This window comes from Schistocerca nitens, chromosome 9, assembly GCF_023898315.1.
Source record: "Schistocerca nitens isolate TAMUIC-IGC-003100 chromosome 9, iqSchNite1.1, whole genome shotgun sequence".
Classification (NCBI taxonomy): Eukaryota; Metazoa; Arthropoda; class Insecta; order Orthoptera; family Acrididae; genus Schistocerca; species Schistocerca nitens.
This window is the reverse complement of record NC_064622.1, coordinates 277,042,103-277,063,529: the sequence shown is the minus strand read 5'-3', so window position 1 is coordinate 277,063,529 and position 21,427 is coordinate 277,042,103. Positions and strand designations below refer to the sequence as shown.

At 37.3% G+C, this 21,427-nt stretch overlaps 1 protein-coding gene across 3 annotated transcripts in view; it reads left to right on the top strand.

The window, feature by feature from the left end:
* Positions 1-20,791, top strand: part of LOC126203351 (glutathione S-transferase 1-1-like) — a 78,575-nt gene extending 57,784 nt beyond the window's left edge. For all 3 annotated transcript variants that reach the window (XM_049937642.1, XM_049937643.1, XM_049937641.1), the window contains exons 4-5: positions 7,342-7,509; positions 20,502-20,791. In XM_049937642.1, the coding sequence (XP_049793599.1) occupies positions 7,342-7,509; positions 20,502-20,648 (315 nt within the window). In that variant the 3' untranslated portion in view covers positions 20,649-20,791. The remainder of the gene's footprint in view (positions 1-7,341; positions 7,510-20,501) is intronic.
* Positions 20,792-21,427: the final 636 nt, after the last annotated feature.

The window sequence follows — 21,427 nt, the reverse complement described above, 5'->3', positions numbered from 1 at the left end:
CTAGAAGCACTCAATACACTTACTCGATCACAGTGCCATAAATATAGAATACATCACATACATTCAGCAACAGATGGATTCACATTAAGCAGAAAGGAAGGAGGAAGGGGATTTATCGACATAAAAAACCTACATTATGGACAGGTAGACAATTTAAGAAAATTCTTTATAGAATGAGCAGAAACTAGCAAAACACACAAAGCAATCACTTATATAAATACATTGGCTACACCACTGCAATTTCATAACCACTTCTACAACCCTTTAGATCACATAACATCAACAGATACGAAGAAAGTAAATTGGAAAAAGAAAACACTACATGGCAAGCACCCGTATCATCTAACACAGCCACACATTGATCAAGATGCATCCAACACATGGCTAAGAAAAGGCAATATACACAGTGAGACGGAAGGATTCATGATTGCAATACAGGATCAAACAATAAACACCAGATATTACAGCAAGCATATTATTTAAGATCCCAATACCACAACAGATAAATGCAGACTTTGCAAACCACAAATAGAAACAGTAAATCACTACACAAGTGGATGTACAATACCAGCAAATACAGAATACCCCAGAAGACATGACAATGTAGCAAAAATAATACATCAACAACTTGCCATACAACATAAACTAATAAAACAACATGTTCCCACATACAAGTATGCACCACTGTACTGGTGAATGATGAATATAAATTATACTGGAACAGAACCATTATAGCAGATGAAACATCATACTCACCAATAAAAAGAAGAAATAACACAACTAATTGAAATATCCATACCCAATACAACAAATATACAGAAGATAATAGGATAAAAAATTGAAAAATACATCCAACTGGCTGAGGAAGTCAAGGACATGTGGCATCAGGAGAAAGTTGACATTATACCAACTATACTATCAACTACAGGAGTCATACCACACAATACCCACCAGTACATCAACGCAATATAGCTACATCCAAACATATGTATACAACTGTAATTATTGATACATGTTCAATTACCTGAAAGTTCCTAAATGCAATGTAACATATACCGTACAGTTAAAAGGAAGTCATGCTTGATCAAGGTCCGTGTCACTTGCCATTTTTAACCAGACATAACGTCTGAGAAAGGAAAGAATAATAATAATACACAGAATGTCGCTAAGAAAATCTATTATTTTAATATTCATGCAATGTATATTAGGATCAATAGACATTCCACCAAAAAATCATTCTCAACAACCATCTTCCTGTTGGCCCATATCACTTTCTTTCCTTCTTATTCACTGCAGTTTGGACACAAGTAGAGGACATGTGTTTTGCATACATGTTTATTACACTTTCCGCACAACATGTTATTTTTATTGTTATTGCTTGAAGGACAGAACTTACAGTGTGCAGATTTAGTAGATTTTCTTGTTGTTACTGATTTAGACACATCTGCCATTCCTTCAGGATTCTCCTGACCATTCTCAAAGAACCTTCTGTTCTTGGAAAATGCTTCCTCAATGCAATGTGCTCTGGAATCAGTAACTTTCCACCTACCTCCAAAAATATTCCCCTTCTAGTCAGTTTTCAAGCACTCCAGTTAGGGTCAATTGAAGTCCACAAGAGACATGCATTATCAGCAGCAACATCAAGAATATTGTAGAAAACTATAATGGACCATCTATTGATTTTTCATTTGCATGTATATGTACCTTTTAGCTGATTGAAAGTGTCTACAGCCTCTTTGGTTGAATTATAATCTAAAATCATTTCTGACTTGTTATCAGCCTTATTTGCCCACCATGGTGGAGAGTGCTCGTTAGTACAACTTTCTTATTTCTCTTAGGAATATAATTGAGTGCCATAGTGTCATTTGTGAAGTTCCTTGTTGGCCATATTTTGTAGAAGCTCTGGCTTATTTTTATGTATGGTTGCTAACATTGTTAGTTTCCTTTTCAGAAACAACTGTCCCAACTTGTATGATGTGAAAAAGTGTCACATGTTACATTTTGACCTTGCAAATCAGAGATAAGATCAGCAACTACTCTCATTCTCTGATTTTTTTCTGGTGCCACTCCACTCTCCTTTCCTGTATAAATTTGGGCTTTCAGTACATATGAAGATTTGCTATCACACAAAGTCCATATCCTTTTCCCATATTTTGCCCATTTGCTTGGGATTTACTGCTTGAATGGACAGCAGCCTCTAAATGCTACCAGCTGCTCGTTGATGATGAAATTTTCCCCTGGATTGTACAGTTTAGGAAAGACTTCTAACCACTTCTGCCGGACGCTGTGAATTGCGGTGAGTTTTTCAGTATGTCATCTTTCCTCTCTTGCAGATTTCTTATCAAATCGCAAGATGTGTGATATTTTACAGAATGTTTGTAGGGACATGGTGGCTTCAAATACGTTCTGCCCAGTATCCTTATCCCACAAACTTTTTGTGGATGCCTCAAGTGATGATACACACCCGCAAGGAATAGGAGTCCTAAAAGTATGCGTGAAAAAGGGAATCATCAATGTTTGTTGACTGTTTACCATAAACTCAGTGCCCCTCAATATTTGACATATCTGTTATTTCACTCTGAAGTGCTGTAGAAAATAATACTTCAAATGAACTTTTTATATCATTTATTCAACTGCTTGCATACCTGGATAACTCGCGGGGTACTCCTGATGACATTCAAAGCAGGTAGGCAGTCGTGTTGTGCTAGTGGTTGCAACTGCCATTCTGTATTCCTGTTTTTAGAAATAGAGCCTGTACACTACTTTGAATAGGCTGTGGACTTTCATCAATGTCATCAGAACACTCACTTTCAGATGCATTACTGACATGATCTTCGAACTTGGAAAGTGATCCTTTGTCTGTTGAGCTATTTACTAATTCTTCCAACTCAGCATCAGTCAATGATGTAATCGCCACAATGTCACAATTCAGACTGATCACAAACAATAGAGAACACAAACTGAGCAGAAACAATGGATAATTCGATGAGTTGAAAAGTCATAGTAACAAGTCCATTGTAGTAGATGCAGCGCCTTTGTTAACTTGTTGAATGTTGAGAGTAAGAATGAACAATGAAAGTCATTACTACTATAAAAATATAAGGCAACCAGAAAGTATTTAACTTTAGAATAGTCATTTTAATATTGTGTCTTATTGACCCAAACATTACATATGTAACTCTTTAGGTTTATGACCAGATGACTTAAAATATTATAAATCTTATTTAACTACATAGTGTCCTTGCACTTTCAGACAAAATCACCAAATTTCATAAAGTTATTTTGATACTTAAATAATAAGAAATGAAATGTATAACCATTTTGGGTCATATGGACCCAAACAGAAAAGCAGGATTAATTTTTTTCAAACATATGACTTACGAGCACCCCTCATATTTGAGGTATCAAGCAATTAAGAAGCACATAAACAAGATCAAAAATGTTGCTAAGCTATCAGACAGTCTCCTGCTTCAAAGAACAATTTCTCTGTTAATAGAAAGAAAATGAGATCCACTGACAATGCTGTAACTACAATGAAATATGGCTTGGTAAAATAAGAAAAAAATTGTGTTTGCTCAAGTTGGAGCCCATCCAAAAACAACATATTTGTAAGTAAACATAGGCACTTCAGCCTCCAGATGAAAACCCCTTCTTTAGTGCTAACTGATGCAGAAAAAAAAACCACACACACACATGCAGAGCTACATTTCTACACTTTCTATGTGCCACACACAGCTCCCTTCATGCCTGTGCCAGAACGAGTTCACCATGCCACATTTCTATCCATCTTCCGGCTATCTCACTCTCTCATCCATCAGCTATCTTTGTCACCACCCTTGTGCCCCTCCCCCTTCCCTCACCTCTTTTGTCCTCTCACGCATTCCACCAGAGACAATGCCTCACTGCAGTCAAGCTGCATTATCAGTGCAACTACATGGGACGATATAGGTCTGTGTGTGTGTCACAGAGAGAGAGAGAGAGAGAGAGAGAGAGAGTTTTCTGATTTAGTTAACTCCAACGTAAGATATTGGTTGAAAATTTCCCATCTTTTTCATGTGATTTTTGACTGCTCACCCCTTAACTAAACAGTGAGTTGTTACCTTTACTCCTTCCACTTTTTGTATTTCTCCCAGGACTTCCCTTTACCACATTTACAATGAGGAGCAGAAACATACAGAAGTTAAGGAAATGTGCAAGCTTTTGGAGCCAGTGGCTCCTTGTTTTGGCAGAAGGGTTGAATGAGAAGGACGATGAATAAAGGAAAAGGACTGGTGACATTTAGAAAATTGAGAGAGTTATGGAAAAATCACCCAGAACCCTGAGTCAGGAAAGACTTACAGGCTGGTATGAGAAAAAGTGTCTTAGATTAAAACAGAAATAATAGTGACCTTAGGAATGCAAACATTTCTAAAAGCTCCTGTTTAGGTACTATCAATGAGAAGAGTAGTTAATAAGAATTTTCATTTATGAGGCACATTTTTAAATTTATTTTGAATTGGTGGGGATCTTTGGCTTCATGCTTTATGTTAGATAATAGTTCGCTGGATTCTTTTACACTAGAATACCACTGCTGTACTGTGTCTTCTATTCTAACTGTGAAATCACATTTTGGCTGAAACTTATTTTTATTTTCAACAGCAGAAACTATTGCAAAGTAAATGTACTGGGAAGTGAATGTACGAATACCAATATCATTGAAATGATCTCTGCAAGATGAACATTTGTCCACTTTACACAATATTCTCACTGTTCACTTCTGATGAACACATACTGTATTTGCTGGAGGTGCACTGCACCAGAAAATACTTCCATGGGACAACAAAAAATTAAAATATACAAAATGGACCAACACCCTTGTCTTTACATCAATTGAGTGAGAGATAGACTACTTCCACTACAGAGAAACTTGGTGAACTGGAGATCTTGATTAGTTTTTCTATGTGTTGACTATTTTCCCTTGTTATCCAACTGGACATCAAAGAAACATTACTTATGGTGTATCATTTAATATATGGACATTAGTGTCTATTTCCGGTGTTTGCAGATCAATTTTTGCATGTTTAGAATTACACATTGCGAGTCATTATGAGACTAGCACTTGAGAGCTAAGTTTCAGTATGGATCTCTGAGTCACATGCTTATGCTACCAACAAACATTACAGTTGGACATTTTTTTAAAATCACTGGATGACTGATTGTAAAGATTAAGTAAAAGAGTGTACTCAGTACTGTCCCATGTGGTCCAATGTATATTTTTGTTTCCTTTTCTGCTGTCAGTTCCATGTATGTGACAGTCTACAAATACAGCCTTCTGCTTTCTACAATGAAGGTAATACTTCTTGATGCTAGAAGGATGCCTTTGATACCACAATATTTTACTGTTTCCAAATAGAATTTTGTGCTCCTTGCAATCAATGGCTTTGGCAAAATCACAGAGCATCCTAACAGGATATTTTTTCTTGTTTATCTCTACCAGTACTTTGTATGTTAGTTACTATATGACTTCCTCCATAGAGAATTCTTCACAGAAACCAAAGAGAGAAGCAATTAACAAGTTATGCTCAGAAACATGAGTCAATATTCTAGAACAATCCCTCAAAAACTTTTGAAAACACCAAGAGAAGTGAAGAGGGCTCTAATTAAAGGTGATTCAATTTTCTGTAGTTTTTTATGTAGGTTTAGTACAGCATCATTAAGAATGCCAAAAAGATATGTCCTGAATCATTGACTGATTATTACAAAAATAATGTAATGTAGTCCACTCAAGTCAACTGAAACTATTTCAATTTCCAAATGATCATAGACTAGTTAGATGCACAATGAAATTACATAAAAAGCTGGACAGAAAATATATCATCAGGCAGAAAATGAGAAATGTAGATTATGAAAATTTACAATAAAAATAGGGAGATATATTAGACTACATTAAATGACAACTCCATCATCTTGGAAAATGCAGTTTATTGGCCTATCTTCCTTTTCACTATGGGTGTGTTCTTTTGCTCGTTGCTCTCATTGGCATGTGTTCCCTTTTTAATCTTGCCCAAACCATCCCCTCCCCTCCCTGAGGGCAGGACTAATAATTCTAAAAGCTAGTGTACTGTTATCACCTTTACTTTTGTATGTGTCTATCAGCAGTACTACAAATATTGCCTCTTTAAGTAGTGGCCATCAGTTTTGTCTCATAATTTAAAAGATAATAGAGACATACGTGATATTATTTAACAGAGTTACTTAGGCACATAGCAAAAGAGTTGGCAAGTAGCAAGAAGGCTAAACAAAAGAAAATCTCAAATGTAACAAGGTACCTATTAAAGAGGTGTCTAGAATTACACACAAGTGATAATACTGACATAGAATATGCAGAATTAAATTTAAAAAAATTGTATAGTATCTTCAAGATGGTATGAAAAGGTGTAAGGCAACTTTGATTAGAGGACCAACTGAAAACATTTAGAGAATTAAAACTAAAAACAGAAAACTATTTTGGATAGACATCATGTTCAAAGAGTTAATGTGGGAAATGTCACAGAAGCCACCAACAGAGGGAAATCTGAACAAGAATTTGAAGACTTCTGTAAATGTTTTTAAAGCTCAAGAGGTAATCAAGGGACAAAGGCAATTAGTAATTAAAGTGAAATGTAGAAAACTATTGGAGATATCATGAGATGAAGGTGCCTCAAGAGGATGGTGTTTCACTAGAAATGATTAAAGCTGAAGGCAATGTGATACAAAAGGAGTTTATAAAATTATGTACACAATGTTGTTAGAGGTACACAATTACCCCAAAACTGATCAGTGCTGTTATGGTTTCCATCAGATTTCATAATTATAATGGGAAATTCAGAAGATGTAATAGTCAGGTGAGGATATTCCATATAATGAAACATATTGTCAATAGACCTAGGGGATGTCTTCACACCCATAAATTGGAAAAAAAAAACCATTTCAAAGCAGTATACTTGAATCACCTTCAGTCTGCTGATGGCACTGCACTATTTGCCTATGCTTCAGTCAAACAAGTACAACTAATGGAAGAGCTTAGTAGCGAAAGGAGGAGTCAAACTTGATTTGAAGATCGTAATAATGTATAATCAATCCATCAGAAAGAAAACTGAACAAATTTAACAACTAAGTCACATAATCAGTTCAAAAGTTATTATATTTATTGTTTTAGTACATTAGAAATAAAGTGTTGAAAATTAACAGAATGACCCCAGTAAGATGACAAATGACTTATGATGATGATGATGATGATGATGGTGTAGAGTTTTTATAATGTATTTGTCTCTAATTTAAATTATTCTTCATTTGGCATAATACAAATCATTTTGTTAACAGTATCCTGTAATGTTCTGGGGAGCAAAACAATTTGATCCTGTGAAACTAAAGGAATTGGAGACAGCCTATGAATTCTTGAATACATTTCTTGAGGGACAGCAGTGGGTAGCTGGTACATCAATGACCATTGCTGATTATGCAATTTTGACATCAGTTAGTACTGCAGATGTAAGTACTGTTTGTGAAAACATTATGAATAATACTATGTGTTCTAGAGTTTATCATTTAAATGAATTCTTTTATAATCACAGCGATTGTAAACTAAGGCGAAATCTAAATACTGACAGGTTGCTAAAGAAACTACATGCCATAACATGTATTGCACTGCTCTTACACATACAATAGTGTTAACATTTCACATAATAAACTCAGCTATCTCATATGGATGATAAGCCACTTCTCCTACAAACATCTACCATTACTATATCAAACAATGGAAAAACCAGGATGGAATGTAACAATATTATGAAAAGGTTAATTGCTACTCACCATATACTGGAGCTGCTGAGTCACAGATAAGCACAACAAAAATACTGTCACTTAATGACCTTTCAACCAACAAGGCCTTTGTCAAAAACAGACAAAAAACACACATACACATAAATACAGACACAACTCTCACACACATCACCAGAGTCTCTGGCAGCTGAAGCCAGACTTATGAGTGCAGACAACAGTATGTGTGCGCAGATGTCTTGATCAACTGGTTGTGACTGTATATTGTTTGTGTTTGGCATACCAGTATTTAAGTCATATGGACAGATATGACAGCTTCAAAATCACATTATGAGCATGTGTGCCACAGCACGTGTTTCCTGACAGATAACACAGCATCGACCCAAAGGAAAAGCACCTGTATCCATGAAGACATCATGTATCTAGACTGACTATCTCGCTTTCCAAACTTACATCCAATTAAACATTCATGGGACACTCTAGGTTAAAGGATTTCAACCCACACACCCTAGCAAGGATGATTCTGGTCTCCAGCTGATGCTTGTCAAGCAATGGCCAATGGGATGCATTACTCATACTGAGTTGTCTGGTCTATAGTAATATGAGTCACTGTGCAAGTTGAATTGCTATGTGAAGGCATCACATAACACCTATTGATGTCCTTTATGCCTCTTCTCTAGTAAAAGGATTCGTACATGATAAGTACCACCCTTAATTCGCCTGCTTAGCTGGGTGGTTACATGCTTGCCTCCCATGCATTGGGCCCGGGTTCAATTCCCAGCCAGGTCGGAGATTTTCTCCATTCAAGGACTGGGTGTTGTGTTGTCCTCATCATCAATTAATCCTCATCATTGGCCGCAAGTCACCAGTTGTGGTGCCGACTGAAATAAGACTTACACTTGACAGCCGAACCTAACTGGGACATACTGGCCAACAATGCCATGCAATCATTTCATTTCAGTACCACCCTTGGGCTATGGCAATGCATGCAGTTTCAATATTGCTGTATCATGTGCCACAATGCTTTGAAGGCAACTTTCAGTGCACACTCTATTACTGCTATTCTTGCAAACATGATCTTCAGATGAATAATACTATGACTAGTGCCAGAACAGCTGCTTGTGTACCTCTGATCAAGCCGTTATTACTCCAGTTTTGTCAGCTTACCTCTAGTAGATGAATGCAAAGGGAGCTGAAGAAAATTTGTATTTTGTGACACTTCTGTTGAATATACTGCTCTTAGAACAGTTGCCGGAGCACACTATATAAATTCCACTATATTCCCTTGATGGTTAATCAGCAGCAACCATCTAAGTATGTCAACCAGTTGCCTCAGATAAATACTATCAAATCCACAAAAAGTGATCTAGTGTCAGACCCAAGAACCGTACATTCAGTATTCATAGTTTCCATCCCAAAACCTCATTCTTTGAATTTGTAAGGAGGTTTTCTTGATACTCACTGTACATTCTTCTATCATCTCTCAGCTGCAATTTGTCAATATTTCTGTTCTCTCACACTAGTCAAACATGCCTGTGACTATTTGCCCCATCCTACATTGTATATGTTTGAGGTCACCTTTTAATCTGAACTAAAGTAGATACTGCACACTTGAGCAGTATTCTGTATAAGGCATATAACTGTTCTATAATAAACCTTGTTTATAGACAAACTGTTCTTTTTTCAGTATCTTACAAGTAATCCCACGTCTAACAAAAACTAAATTTATTTACTGGTTTTGATAATACCTTTATATATTGTTATTCCCAGCTACTTTTATAATATGTCAGACTAAATGACATTCATTAATCACATAATATAAGGCTGCTACAATTTTTATATTTTGTGAACTGCAGAAGTTTACATTTCTCCACATTTATAGATAGATGGCAGCTTTTACACCCAGCTGACATTTTCTCAAGAAATAACTGTACAATGCCACAACTCTTATTAAATAATTCTTCCTTACAGACAACCAATCATCTGCAAGGAGTCTGGGACTGCAAGTATTATTACCTGAACAGTACTGTCCTGTTACAAATCCCTGAACCACACCAGATATTACTTCTGTGTTGGTGGATGGCTCTCCATCCAGCACTATGCATTATGTTTCATTTATTAGGCACTTGCGTGGTGTTGCATCACAAGCTCTGAGAGAGCAGAAATAACAAACCCACCTTCATACTTCTATCCTTAGCACTTAAGGCATCAAGCGTAAAGAATGCAAGCTGGCTTTACGTGATTTATGTTTACAGAATCAGTAGAGACTTTGACAGTGATCATCACTATTTTCATATTGGCCGTTATGTCTGTTCTCAGAGTACGATATGTAATACTGGTACAGATAAAGATGACTGATAATGGAGGATTGTTATGTGGATCATTGGTGCTAGTATTTTTGTAGCTATGTATGATCTAAGCTCTTCTTCTGTATCTGAGGACAGTTTGCAACATACCTGGTCAAAAATCAGCTTGTAATTCCTTGGTGGCAGCAGTCATGGTGAGAAATTGGCTGTAATTATGGTTGGGTACAGCACTATCTGTATCCAATAATGTGATCAACACAGACACATTTGGTTCTACCAGTTTTACTTCCATAAATGTCAGACCCTTCACTAAAATAATTATGGCCAGTCTGTGTCTTAATTATGCAGGTAGATCTAGTTTACAAAGCATGCACATACTGCACCTTCTAATTACACATCAATAGTCACTATGCATTATAACCTAACCAACCAACAGCAGTCTCACTCCAATGAACAATACATGCAGCACTTTTATATTACAGTTAATCAGCAGTCATTGTTTATTATCCCTGTCACTGTCTGTCTTCTTATTCATAACAACATGTCATTGCATCATTACCTTATTGCTGTTGTGACTGACACAGATTCCACTCTCAGAACAGACTGACTTTAAAAATGGCTTCAGGTCCAGTGCTTATATAGCTTTGCAAAAATGGCTACTAAAGTTTCACATTGTTAAATAAACAATTTCAATAATACAATTAGAAATTAATTGAGTAGTGCAGAAAAATTGGTTTTGGTGTGAACTTTACGTTACAATAAGAGTTTCGACTGAAGTAAGCCTTGATGATGAAAACTGCAAAAATAGCTAACTAAACAACACTACCCACAAAAGTGTAAGTTATTTGGAAACCAATCAAATGTTGATGTTTCTACCATGTTTTGGAAATTGGCTAAATGAATAGCCGTACCATAGGTGCAACCACAATGGAGGGATATCTGTTGAGAGGTCAGACAAATGCGTGGTTCCTGAAGAGGGGCAGCAGCCTTTTCAGTAGTTGCAGGGACAACAGTCTGGATGATTGACTGATCTGGCCTTGTAACACTAACCAAAACAGCCTTGCTGTGCTGGTACTGCGAACAATTGAAAGCAAGGGGAAACTACAGCCGTAATTTTTCCCAAGGGCATTCAGATTTACTGTGTGGTTAATGATGATGGCGTCCTCTTGGGTAAAATATTCTGGAGGTAAAATAGTCCCCCATTCATATCTCCGGGCGGGGACTACTCAAGAGGATGTCGTTATCAGGAGAAAGAAAACACGTTCTACGGATCGGAGTGTGGAATGTCAGATCCCTTAATCGGGCAGGTAGGTTAGAAAATTTAAAAAGGGAAATGGATAGGTTAAAATTAGATATAGTGGGAATTAGTGAAGTTTGGTGGCAGGAGGAACAAGACTTTTGGTCAGGCGAATACAGGGTTATAAATAAAAAGTCAAATAGAGGTAATGCAGGAGTAGGTTTAATAATGAATAAAAAAATAGGAATGCGGGTAAGCTACTACAAACAGCATAGTGAACGCATTATTGTGGCCAAGATAGACACAAATCCCATGCCTACTACAGTAGTACAAGTTTATATGCCAACTAGCTCTGCAGATGATGAAGAAATTGAAGAAATGTATGACGAAAAAAAAGAAATTATTCAGATAGTGAAGGGAGACGAAAATTTAATAGTCATGGGTGACTGGAATTCGGTAGTAGGAAAAGGGAGAGAAGGAAACATAGTAGGTGAATATGGGTTGGGGCTAAGAAATAAAAGAGGAAGCTGCCTGGTAGAATTTTGCACAGAGCACCGCTTAATCACAGCCAACACTTGGTTCAAGAATTATAAAAGAAGGTTGTATACATGGAAGAAGCCTGGAGATACTGACAGATTTCAGATAGATTATATAATGGTAAGACAGAGATTTAGGAACCAGGTTTTAAATTGTAAGACATTTCCAGGGGCAAATGTGCACTCTGACCACAATCTATTGGTTATGAACTGTAGATTAAAACTGAAGAAACTGCAAAAAGGTGGGAATTTAAGGAGATGAGACCTGGATAAACTGACTAAACCAGAGGTTGTACAGAGTTTCAGGGAGAGCATAAGGGAACAATTGACAGGAATGGGGGAAAGAAGTACAGTAGAAGAAGAATGGGTAGCTCTGAGGAATGAAGTAGTGAAGGCAGCAGAGAATCAAGTAGGTAAAAAGACGAGGGCTAGTAGAACTCCTTGGGTAACAGAAGAAATATTGAATTTAATTGATGAAAGGAGGAAATATAAAAATGCAGTAAATGAAGCAGGCAAAAAGGAATACAGACGTCTCAAAAATGAGATCGACAGGAAGTGCAAAATGGCTAAGCAGGGATGGCTAGAGGACAAATGTAAGGATGTAGAGGCTTATCTCACTAGGGGTAAGATAGATACTGCCTACAGGAAAATTAAAGAGACCTTTGGAGAAAAGAGAACCACTTGTATGAATATTAAGAGCTCAGATGGAAACCCAGTTCTAAGCAAAGAAGGGAAAGCAGAAAGGTGGAAGGAGTATATAGAGGGTGTATGCAAGGGCGATGTACTTGAGGACAATATTATGGAAATGGAAGAGGATGTACATGAAGATGAAATGGGAGATATGATACTGCGTCAAGAGTTTGACAGAGCACTGAAAGACCTGAGTCGAAACAGGGCCCCGGGAGTAGACAACATTCCATTAGAACTACTAACGGCCTTGGGAGAGCCAGTCCTGACAAAACTCTACCATCTAGTGAGAAAGATGTATGAGACAGGCAAAATACCCTCAGACTTCAAGAAGAATATAATTATTCCAATCCCAAAGAAAGCAGGTGTTGACAGATGTGAAAATCACCGAACTATCAGTTTAATAAGTCACGGCTGCAAAATACTAACGCTAATTCTTTACAGACAAATGGAAAACCTGGTAGAAGCTGACCTAGGGGAAGATCAGTTTGGATTCCGTAGAAATATTGGAACACATGAGGCAATACTGACCCTACGACTTATCTTAGAAGCTAGATTAAGGAAAGGCAAACCTACGTTTCTAGCATTTGTAGACTTAGAGAAAGTTTTTGACAATGTTGACTGGAATACTCTCTTTCAAATTCTAAAGGTGGCAGGGGTAAAATATAGGGAGCGAAAGGCTATTTACAATTTGTATAGAAACCAAATGGCAGTTATAAGAGTTGAGGGGCATGAAAGGGAAGCAGTGGTTGGGAAGGGAGTGAGACAGGGTTGTAGCGTCTCCCTGATGTTATTCAATCTGTATATTGAGCAAGCAGTGAAGTAAACAAAAGAAAAATTCGGAGTAGATATTAAAATCCATGGAGAAGTAATAAAAACTTTGAGGTTCGCCGATGACATTGTAATTCTGTCAGAGACAGCAAAGGACTTGGAAGAGCAGTTGAACATAATGGATAGTGTCTTGAAAGGAGGATATAAGATGAACATCAACAAAAGCAAAACGAGGATAATGGAATGTAGTTGAATTAAGTCGGGTGATGCTGAGGGTATTAGATTAGGAAATGAGACACTTAAAGTAGTAAAAGAGTTTTGCTATTTGGGGAGCAAAATAACTGATGATGGTCGAAGTAGAGAGGATATAAAATGTAGACTGGCAATGGGAAGGAAAGTGCTTCTGAAGAAGAGAAATTTGTTAACATCGAGTATAGATTTAAATGTCAGGAAGTCGTTTCTAAAAGTATTTGTATGGAGTGTAGCCATGCATGGAAGTGAAACATGGACGATAAATAGTTTGAACAAGAAGAGAATAGAAGCTTTCGAAATGTGGTGCTACAGAAGAATGCTGAAGATTAGATGGGTAGATCACATAACTAATGAAGAGGTGTTGAACAAGATTGAGGAGAAGAGAAGTTTGTGGCACAACTTGACTAGAAGAAGGGATTGGTTGGTAGGACATGTTCTGAGGCATCAAGGGATCACCAGTTTAGTATTGGAGGGCAGCGTGGACAGTAAAAATCGTAGAGGGAGACCAAGAGTTGAATACACCAAGCAGATTCAGAAGGATGTAGGTTGCAGTAGGTACTGGGAGATGAAGAAGCTTGCACAGGATAGAGTAGCATGGAGAGCTGAATCAAACCAGTCTCAGGACTGAAGACCACAACAACAACAACAACAACAACAAGGACTTCTATGGGTTATTTTCATAACTTTATCAGTAATATAGTAATTACATCTGTTTACATGTCACCACTGTGACTGGAATAGGAAATAATTACTGCTAGCTAATTGAACTGAAATTTAGCAAAACTAGTTTCTTGAAATGGTTTAAATTAATTAGGAAATTATTCTGACTAATGTAATTTAGCAAAGTTGGGCTTGGTCTTATACTTGGAATAGCAAAATGACAGCTCTATCTTATGGTATGTGTCTCACTAACACTAATGACAAAATAAATAAATAAATATTTTTTTAAGGAGGAAAATAACAAAACAAAATGGGAATTGATCCTAGCTTGTTTTGCTGCAAGTTCATGTTGTAAGACATTATTATTCTTACTGAAGTCGTGAAATGCTGTGTTTTAGCAGTATCTGACAATATATTAGTATTTATGCATCATTCCTTAGCCACAGCATACATGCTCATTGTGTCCATTCCATGAAATTATGTGATCTATTGCAAAGTTCAATGATTCGTAGGTAGCCCTAGCACATATTTTTGCTGAGGCTGAGTACCACATGCAAAGTTTTTTTTATTTTGTGTTTGTCTGATATGAGATGGACCACTCCTTGGTCTTTCTGACTGACACATCTCATTCCAGTACTGACTGAAACTTATTTTCTTTGGAAATAAGAGTAGTGTTATCAGCAAATTGGCTTATATCATTTACAAAAATGAAAATAAAAGAAGAAAGACAATGACAGAACCTTGCAGAACACTGTATTCTAACTTCTGCTCCTGAGATGTTACCTCTTGGATTGACATCTGCAGTCTGTTATTCCCTTTCAAAAATGATGTGCAGCACAGACACAATTGTTTTTCTCAAAGCAGTCCAGAATCTGGTTTTTCATTACTGATTCCATTACTTGGCTATGAGTGGAATAATTGAAATTGGCCTGTAACTTGACACAAAGCATTGGTCTCCCTTTTTGTAAAATGGTACTGACCATGCCAATTTCAAGTCTGGGAAGATTCCAGTGAATAAGAAATTGTTTATTGCTCTGGTTACTGGCTGAAATATTTCAAAATAATTTCCTTAAGAACTGTACAGGTTATCCTATAAATATCTTCATTCTTTGAAGATTTGTGTGCTTTCACTATTTTCAGATGCCATTAGGTTTCACTTTCTTTCAGTTTTCCATTTTATGATATGTTTTATGTGTTATAGTCACAACAGGAGCTATACCCAGCATGCAATGTCATATATAGTGTTTTCTATAACTCCAGTAAAGTAGTTGATAAAATTATTGACACTGCAAGCTTTTAAGGAGAAGGTAGGCTTTTTCCCATGGCTATTTGTTAGATTCCAGTCTGCTTCTTGTGGGTTGTAGGCTTCTATTATAACTCTATTGTTGTTCTTCTTCTTTCCTTCCTCTACCTCTCTTCTGTATAACTTTCCAGCTTTTAATTAATTACAATGAAATGCACACGTTGTTTCAAAGTCTGTGGCCACCTTGAACAGGTCATTCAAGATAAGAACAATTTTTTTTCAGTTAGCTAGTTCAGGTATGTACTATCTGGTTATAATTAAGGTGCAGCTACTCATGGAGGTCCAATCTGGGCTTTAATTATTGTATGGCAGAGAAATTTGGTAGATATTCTAATATGTTTATGTGAAACCAGTTTAGTGTGGTCAAAAATTGATTCCAATTTTGGCCACCAGCTGCAAATCTGGCAATGTGAATACAAGAAAGACGTATAGAAACGTTTGGGTATGTAATGGATTAGGAATGGGACCTGGGCAGAAAAGATCAAAGAAGTGAGAAAGACATAACATATGATGATTTTATCATTAACCAACAATTACACAATTTGTTCAGAGAAGGACAGCTCATTTTGTATTATCAAAAAATAAGGGAGAGAGTGACATGGATATGATACACAAATTGGGGTGACAGTCATTAAAACAAGGGCATTTTTTGCCGACACAGGTCCTTCTCATGAAATTTCCATTTTGTCTCTTCAGAGTGTGAAATTATTTTGTTGGTGTCCACCTACATAGGGAGAGATGACCACCATAATAACAAAATAAGAGAAATCCTGCCTTGCATGGTAAGATTTAAGTGTTCATTTTTCCTGTGCACTGTTCACAAGTGGAATGGTAGAGAAGTAACTTAAAGGTCGTTCCATGAACCTGCTGCTAGGCACTTAATTGTGAATTGCACAGTAATCGTGTAGATGTAGATGTAGACAAGCACCATAGATGTAGACATGATGTTCATCCACAAAACGATGTGATTAACAGTTGCTTGCAGCAGTTCTGGTGGAATCTGAGTAATGTATTCCTATACACTGGCTTTCATATTAGATATAGACCACTGCATCTCTGGTAAGTGTATTCCTTTAGATATTCCCAGAACCAAAAGTCACATAGATTCAGATCAGGTGATTGTGCAGGCATGCATCTGGAAAATCTCTGGAGATAACACGTTCATGGAAGGTTGCATCCAGCTGTTCTTTAACTGGGCAAGTGACATGAAGTGTTGCCCCATTTTACATAAAACCAATGGTTTCCACACAGGTATGCTCTTCCCAAGCAAGAATCATGTGCTGTGCAAGGAGGTCTCCATAAGGTGCAGACATCATGGTACTCCTGACAGGCTCTCTGGGTGTATTCTTTTAAAAAAAGAATGGACTGTAAATAAAGGTACTTATGAATCCACACCACTACGTCACATATGGCAAGCGCAATGGCCCTTCATGAAAAATATGCTATTTAACAGACCCCAAATTTGGCAGTTCTGTGTGTTTGCTGCGTCCCATGGTGTAAAATGTGCCTTGTCACCCCATGGAATATTGTCCAGCCACATGTCATCAGTTTCAGTCAATGCCATAATACATTGAATAATCAAGACACCCTGATTTGCACAGAAAAATTTTCAGTGTAAATGAAATACTTGGTAATTAATTGAATTATATCTCTTTATAGTTTCAAATTAATGACATGAATATAATAGAGGGAAACATTCCACGTGGGAAAAATATATCTAAAAACAAAGATGATGTGACTTACCAAACGAAAGCGCTGGCACGTCGATAGACACACAAACAAACACAAACATACACACAAAATTCTATACAGACACCTGTATATGTGTGGATGGATATGTGTGTGTGTGCGAGTGTATACCCATCCTTTTTTCCCCCTAAGGTAAGTCTTTCCGCTCCCGGGATTGGAATGACTCCTTACCCTCTACCTTAAAACCCACGTCCTTTCGTCTTTCCCTCTCCTTCCCTCTTTCCTGACGAAGCAACCGTTGGTTGCGAAAGCTAGAATTTTGTGTGTATGTTTGTGTGTCTATCGACGTGCCAGCGCTTTCGTTTGGTAAGTCACATCATCTTTGTTTTTAGATATATCTTTATAGTTTCAGTATTTTTAAAGAAATATTATGTCTATAATAATAATTAATGTTAATATAATGAAGATCCATATTGTTAAAGTAGCAATCAAAGAGGAAATTCAGAATGCTGCTAAGAGTCCTGAGTTTTCAGTTGCCGGACTGTCTGGATTTTGTATGGGTACCAGTGTAAAATAGACCAAAAAACTTTCTGTACTGTTGACCATGGGATGGACAACCTCCTTACACTGCTTGAACACTAGTAGTACCTGCAGCACCTACTGTATGATCAGTTACAGCAACAGCAGCCTTGTCCGTAACTTCCACTGGGATAGAGTGCCTTCCTCTACACTACGCTCACCTGTGTTCTCAAATTTCATTATTGTCTTGTTTAAACCCAATAATGACATCATGTTTCTCCTCATACATTTCATTTGGTGATACTCTCTCAATCTAGTAATGCAACTGCTGCTGTTCACATAAAATACACACATCAAAAAAAGTTTTGTGTTGCCTTGGTTCTGAGAGGTCCGCAACTTGTACAGAAAATTGGAATCAAGATCAACATAAACTTCATTTCTGCCCTTTTTATTGCTCATGAAAACCACACATTGCATGTTATACTATCATACAGTGAGACCTTCAGAGGTGGTGGTCCAGACTGCTGTACACACTGGTACCTGTAATACCCAGCAGCACGTCCTCTTGCGTTGATGCATGCCTGTATTCGTCATGGCATACTATCCACAAGTTCATCAAGGCAATGTTGGTCCAGATTGTCCCACTCCTCAATGGCGATTCAGCATAGATCCCTCAGAGTGGTTGGTGGGTCACGTTGTTCGATAAACAGCCCTTTTCAATCTATCCCAGGCATGTTCGATAGGGTTCAAGTCTGAAGAACATGCTGGCTACTCTAGTCGAGTGATGTTGTTATCCTGAAGAAAGTCATTCTTAAGATGTACACAATGGGGGTGTGAATTGTCATCCATGAAGACAAATGCCATGGCAATATGCTGCTGATATGAATGCATTGTTGGTTGGAGTATGGCATTTATGTGTCGTACAGCCATTACGGTGCCTTCCATGACCACCAGCGGCATACGTCGGTCCTACATAATGCCATCCCAAAACAACAGGGAACCTTGACCTTGCTGCACTCACTGGACAGCATGTCTAAGGCGTTCAGCCTGAGCAGGTTGCCTCCAAACATGTCTTCGATGATTGCCTGGTTCAAGGCATATGTGACACTCATGGGTGAAGAGAACATCATGCCAATCCTGAGTGGTCCATTCAGCATGGTTGCAAAGATGGACCTCGCCGTGGACATAGGGAGTGAAGTTGTGCATCATGCAGCCTATTTCGCACAGTTTGAGTCATAACTTGATGTCCTGTGGCTGCACGAAAAGTGTTATTCACCATGGTAGCGTTGCTGTCGCGGTTCATTCAAGCCATAATCCATAGGTAGTGGTCATCCACTGCAGTAGTAGCTCTTGGGTGGCCTGAGCAAGGCATGTCATCGATAGTACCTGTCTCTATGTATCATCTCCATGTCCGAACAACATCGCTTTGATTCACTATGAGATACCTGAACACTTCCCTTGTTGAGAGCGTTTCCTTGCACAAAGTAACAGTGCAGACATGATCAAACCACAGTATTGACCATCTAGGCATGGTTGAACTACAGACAACAGGAGCTATGTACTTCCTTCCTGGTGGAATGACTGGAACTGATCAGCTGTCGGACCCCCTCCGTCTAATAGCCGCTGCTCATGCATGGTTGTTTACATCTTTGGGTGGTTTTAGTGACATCTCTGGACAGTCAAAGGGACTGTGTCTGTGATACAATATCCACAGTCAACGTCTACCTTCAGGAGTTCTGGGAACCAGGGTGATGCAAAACTTTATGATGTGTGTAGTTTCACTAACAGTGCACAGTCTCTCTTCTCATCAGCCATGCTGTTCACTCACACTATGGCTTGTCAACTGAGAGTATAGATGTCATACTGTCATACAGACAGTGCACAGTGCCAGATCTGCAGTTGGTTCCACTCGAACACAGTAGATGTCTACCTAATTTCATTGTCATATGATAATTACAGCCCCCACTGGATCTATGTGAGCAGTTGCACTTTAATTATAGTCATCCCATATTTTCTTTGATAATTTTCTGTCTTTCTTTTGATTTGACCATATGAATTTTTTAGGTATCAGTGCAAACACATCATTAACTAGGTTTTCAAGTCTCTGGAACAGCAATTTAATGTTTCATTAGGTACCATTTCTTCAATTTTCTGTCCACAGTCAATCTCAGACTGTGCAGTGCTGAGTGCAACTAGTTTTCCCTTTGTAACAACTCTTCTGTGGAACTCATAATTTGATTGCCATATATTTCACTGCTGATTGCTCATAGCCTTTGTGTGTAGTTCCATAATTAGTGCACTGTAATCTGCTAACTTTGCATAGCTACATTTAATTTGTAAATTCCTGCTATCTATGTTTGTGATAATGGTTTCAGATAGGGATCACCAGTTGTTGGAAGTAGCTCATAAGTGTTTACTAAATTCAAGGAACTCTCCCTTTTGTCCTTCTGTCCTCTACATGTACACTAAAATCATCTCAGAATGCTACTGTTGGCATGAGAAGTGTCAGGTTACATAAACAATATTCTGTTTGTGCGATAATGTTTTCAAAATTTCTACGTGCCAAATGGTATACAGAAATAATAATTATATTTAGTCTAAAAACTGTAAAGCAGTCTGTTCAAAACATAAATCTGAGCAGAAAATTTTGAAATTTAGTTGATTGCTCATTAGTATATCTGCAAGGTATCCTTTTTTAGTTATACAAATGCATTAACTAATTAATTTGAGTTTACTGTTTACAGGCTGTTGGTTTTAACATCAAGAAATATCCTAATGTTGATGCATGGTTCAAACGAGCAAAGACAGCAGTGAAGTCATATGAAGAAAATTATCGTCAACACGTTATGGTATTTAAGAAACAATATGATGATGCCACTGGCAAGAAGTAGCTTGGTGGAAACTGTTCATTGAATCACTAACATATCATCTACAATCATTCAGCTTTTGCATCATATTTTTCATTTTATTTAAATATCACTGTTACATAGCTAACATTCTTACTGAAAGCAAATATATTGAGAAACAGCTGCAATGTGTGTTTCATTTATGTAATTAACTGTCTTATTAAACAATAAATTATTTTGCAATGTAAATGCAATTAGATGTAAATAAATGTATAGTGTATATACATCTTACTGAGATACAGTAGTTAAATGTTACTTACAATACGAGCCTAAAAGGAAGCAAAGTGGGTTCGAGCATAGTAAGACAAACATTTGTGAGGTGACGGCTTGGCTCCTGCTCCAATTTTTTTTTCTTTTCTTGTTTTTTATCACTGATCATATTTTTATATGACATTTGAAAGATAATACAATTTTGAAAAACCATCTGTATTTGCAAGAAGTTTTAGTGAATTTCATGTTATTTGACTACTTACTAATTTTAATTAAATTTAATTATTAGGGCAAACATGTTTATAACTATTGACAAGTAAATGAAGAAACACATAGATTTTCCTGAAAATGTATGCCTGTTGTGGTTTGCTTTAATGCTGCCTGATCTGTTATAACTTTGAATTCCCTACTGTACAGATAACAACAGTAATAGGTAATACCATATATGACACTCAACATATCTTTCTCTGTGGTTGGGTAATTCTGTTTAGCTTTATTCAGCTGCCTTGATGCATATGCTACTGGATTTTCCTTGCCATTTATGTCCTGACTCA